Source organism: Drosophila persimilis, unplaced genomic scaffold, assembly GCF_003286085.1.
Source record: "Drosophila persimilis strain 14011-0111.01,24,50 unplaced genomic scaffold, DperRS2 tig00001306-arrow-arrow-pilon, whole genome shotgun sequence".
Lineage (NCBI taxonomy): Eukaryota > Metazoa > Arthropoda > Insecta > Diptera > Drosophilidae > Drosophila > Drosophila persimilis.
In genome coordinates this window covers 14476-16320 of record NW_020825462.1, presented here as the reverse complement: position 1 = coordinate 16320, position 1845 = coordinate 14476, and the positions used below count along the sequence as shown (strand labels likewise).

General features: G+C 41.6%; 1 protein-coding gene across 1 annotated transcript; it reads left to right on the top strand.

Moving 5' to 3' along the window:
* Positions 1-832: 832 nt before the first annotated feature.
* LOC6603702 (40S ribosomal protein S7) lies at positions 833-1564 on the top strand. The gene has a single exon (XM_002028634.2). It carries the CDS (start codon positions 851-853, stop codon positions 1433-1435), a length of 585 nt encoding a protein of 194 aa, XP_002028670.1. The 5' UTR covers positions 833-850; the 3' UTR covers positions 1436-1564.
* The last annotated feature ends 281 nt before the right edge of the window (positions 1565-1845 follow it).

Genomic DNA, 1845 nt, shown 5'->3' with positions numbered 1-1845 from the left:
AGTGACATTAAATGGGATGATGACGACGATGACCCAAGGAATGCAACGTCTAATAATGATAATCCAGCATACATTTTCCCGGATGATGACAACATTTTCGATTTAGTAGATAATCAGGATGATGATAAAAGATCTCAACTCCAGGAACTACTTCGGGACGAAGATGATGATGACTTAATTGCTGCGGTAAAATTAGCTGAGGCGAAATTTTAATAATACGAATACATATTTATATAATAAGAATATTTTATGTATTTTTCTAAAAATAATATATACATATGTACATATATAATAAATATAACACATTTAACCACTATTTATTTTAAATGTTTCTGTTTTACTTTTGATTGGTTGAATTTCACTTCCTCTTATTACAAGAGAATCATAGGATTCGTTTGAAACAGGTTTCTTCCACGTGAGGATTACACAAAAAGAATAAGTGGATTTCAGGTAGAATAGAGGTTGTAACCTTTCCCTCATATTATTAGATTGACCCAGTAGGAATCGTTTGAAACAGGTTTGTGAACAGGTACTGTTGTTTTGGATATAAAAGATTAAGAAGGTGTTTGGGAGGGGCCTAAAAAGATACCATTTAAAAAGGAAACCCTTAGACCTGTTTTAATAGTGAAAGTGGTTAGTTCGATACAAAAAAAATAAATAAATAAATAAAACTTAAAATGGCATCAAAAGTTCAGTGCAACATGTGTGATAAGTCCGTTGACTTTTCAGAGTTTCAATCTCATTATGAGAGATGCTCTGATTTGCGTAATAATGTAGTGTGTGACCTTTGCTCTAAGTCCATCGACTTAATAGAGTTTGATAGTCATTCCTGTCAAAATAGTCGACAAAGATGGCTATCGGCTCCAAGATTATCAAGCCCGGCGGCGCGGACCCCGATGATTTCGAGAAGTCGATTGCCCAGGCACTGGTTGAGCTAGAAGCCAACAGCGACCTGAAGCCCTACCTGCGTGATCTGCACATCACCCGTGCGCGCGAGATTGAGTTTGGTAGCAAGAAGGCCGTCATCATCTACGTGCCCATTCCACAGCAGAAGGTGTTCCAGAAGATCCAGATCATCCTGGTTCGCGAGTTGGAGAAGAAGTTCTCCGGCAAGCACGTCGTGGTCATTGGAGAGCGCAAGATTCTGCCCAAGCCCACCCGCAAGGCGCGCAACCCCCTGAAACAGAAGCGTCCACGCTCCCGTACCCTGACCGCTGTGTACGATGCCATTCTGGAGGATCTGGTCTTCCCTGCCGAGATCGTTGGCAAGCGCATCCGCGTCAAGCTGGACGGCTCCCAGCTGGTTAAGGTGCACCTGGACAAGAACCAACAGACCACAATCGAACACAAAGTTGATACCTTCACATCGGTCTACAAGAAGCTGACTGGCCGCGATGTTACCTTCGAATTCCCCGACAACTACCTGAATGTCTAGAGTGTGTTCGTCGCCGTCGCGCTGGTTCGGTTCATCTAAAAGTCGCAGCAATGCAATTCTGTCGTACAGAATATGAATTTTTTACATGAGCTGGATAACGTAACGTGAAATAAATAAAACATGAAGCATGCTTGGGACCTAGGAATGCTTTTGAGATTCTTATGAGCAAAGGATCTAATTCAAGTGATCTTCAAGGTCCTTCAACGTCAGGAGCTTTAAAACGGCCTCGATTGGATACTCCGATGGACCTAAGGATTATTGACTGTTCAATTTGCGGTGAAAGTTACCCTTCGTCTAGGGAAAGACGCCATATGATGTCGGACAAACATAAGAATGCAAGAGCAGCTCAACTAGAGGAAAATGAAAACGTTATTTTAATTTCAACGGAGTCGCGATTTCCTTTAAAATCA

What these genes read in the sequence shown, in the direction of transcription:
- LOC6603702 (XM_002028634.2), top strand. Translation starts at nt 851, where the DNA reads ATGGCTATCGGCTCCAAGATTATCAAGCCCGGCGGCGCGGACCCCGAT.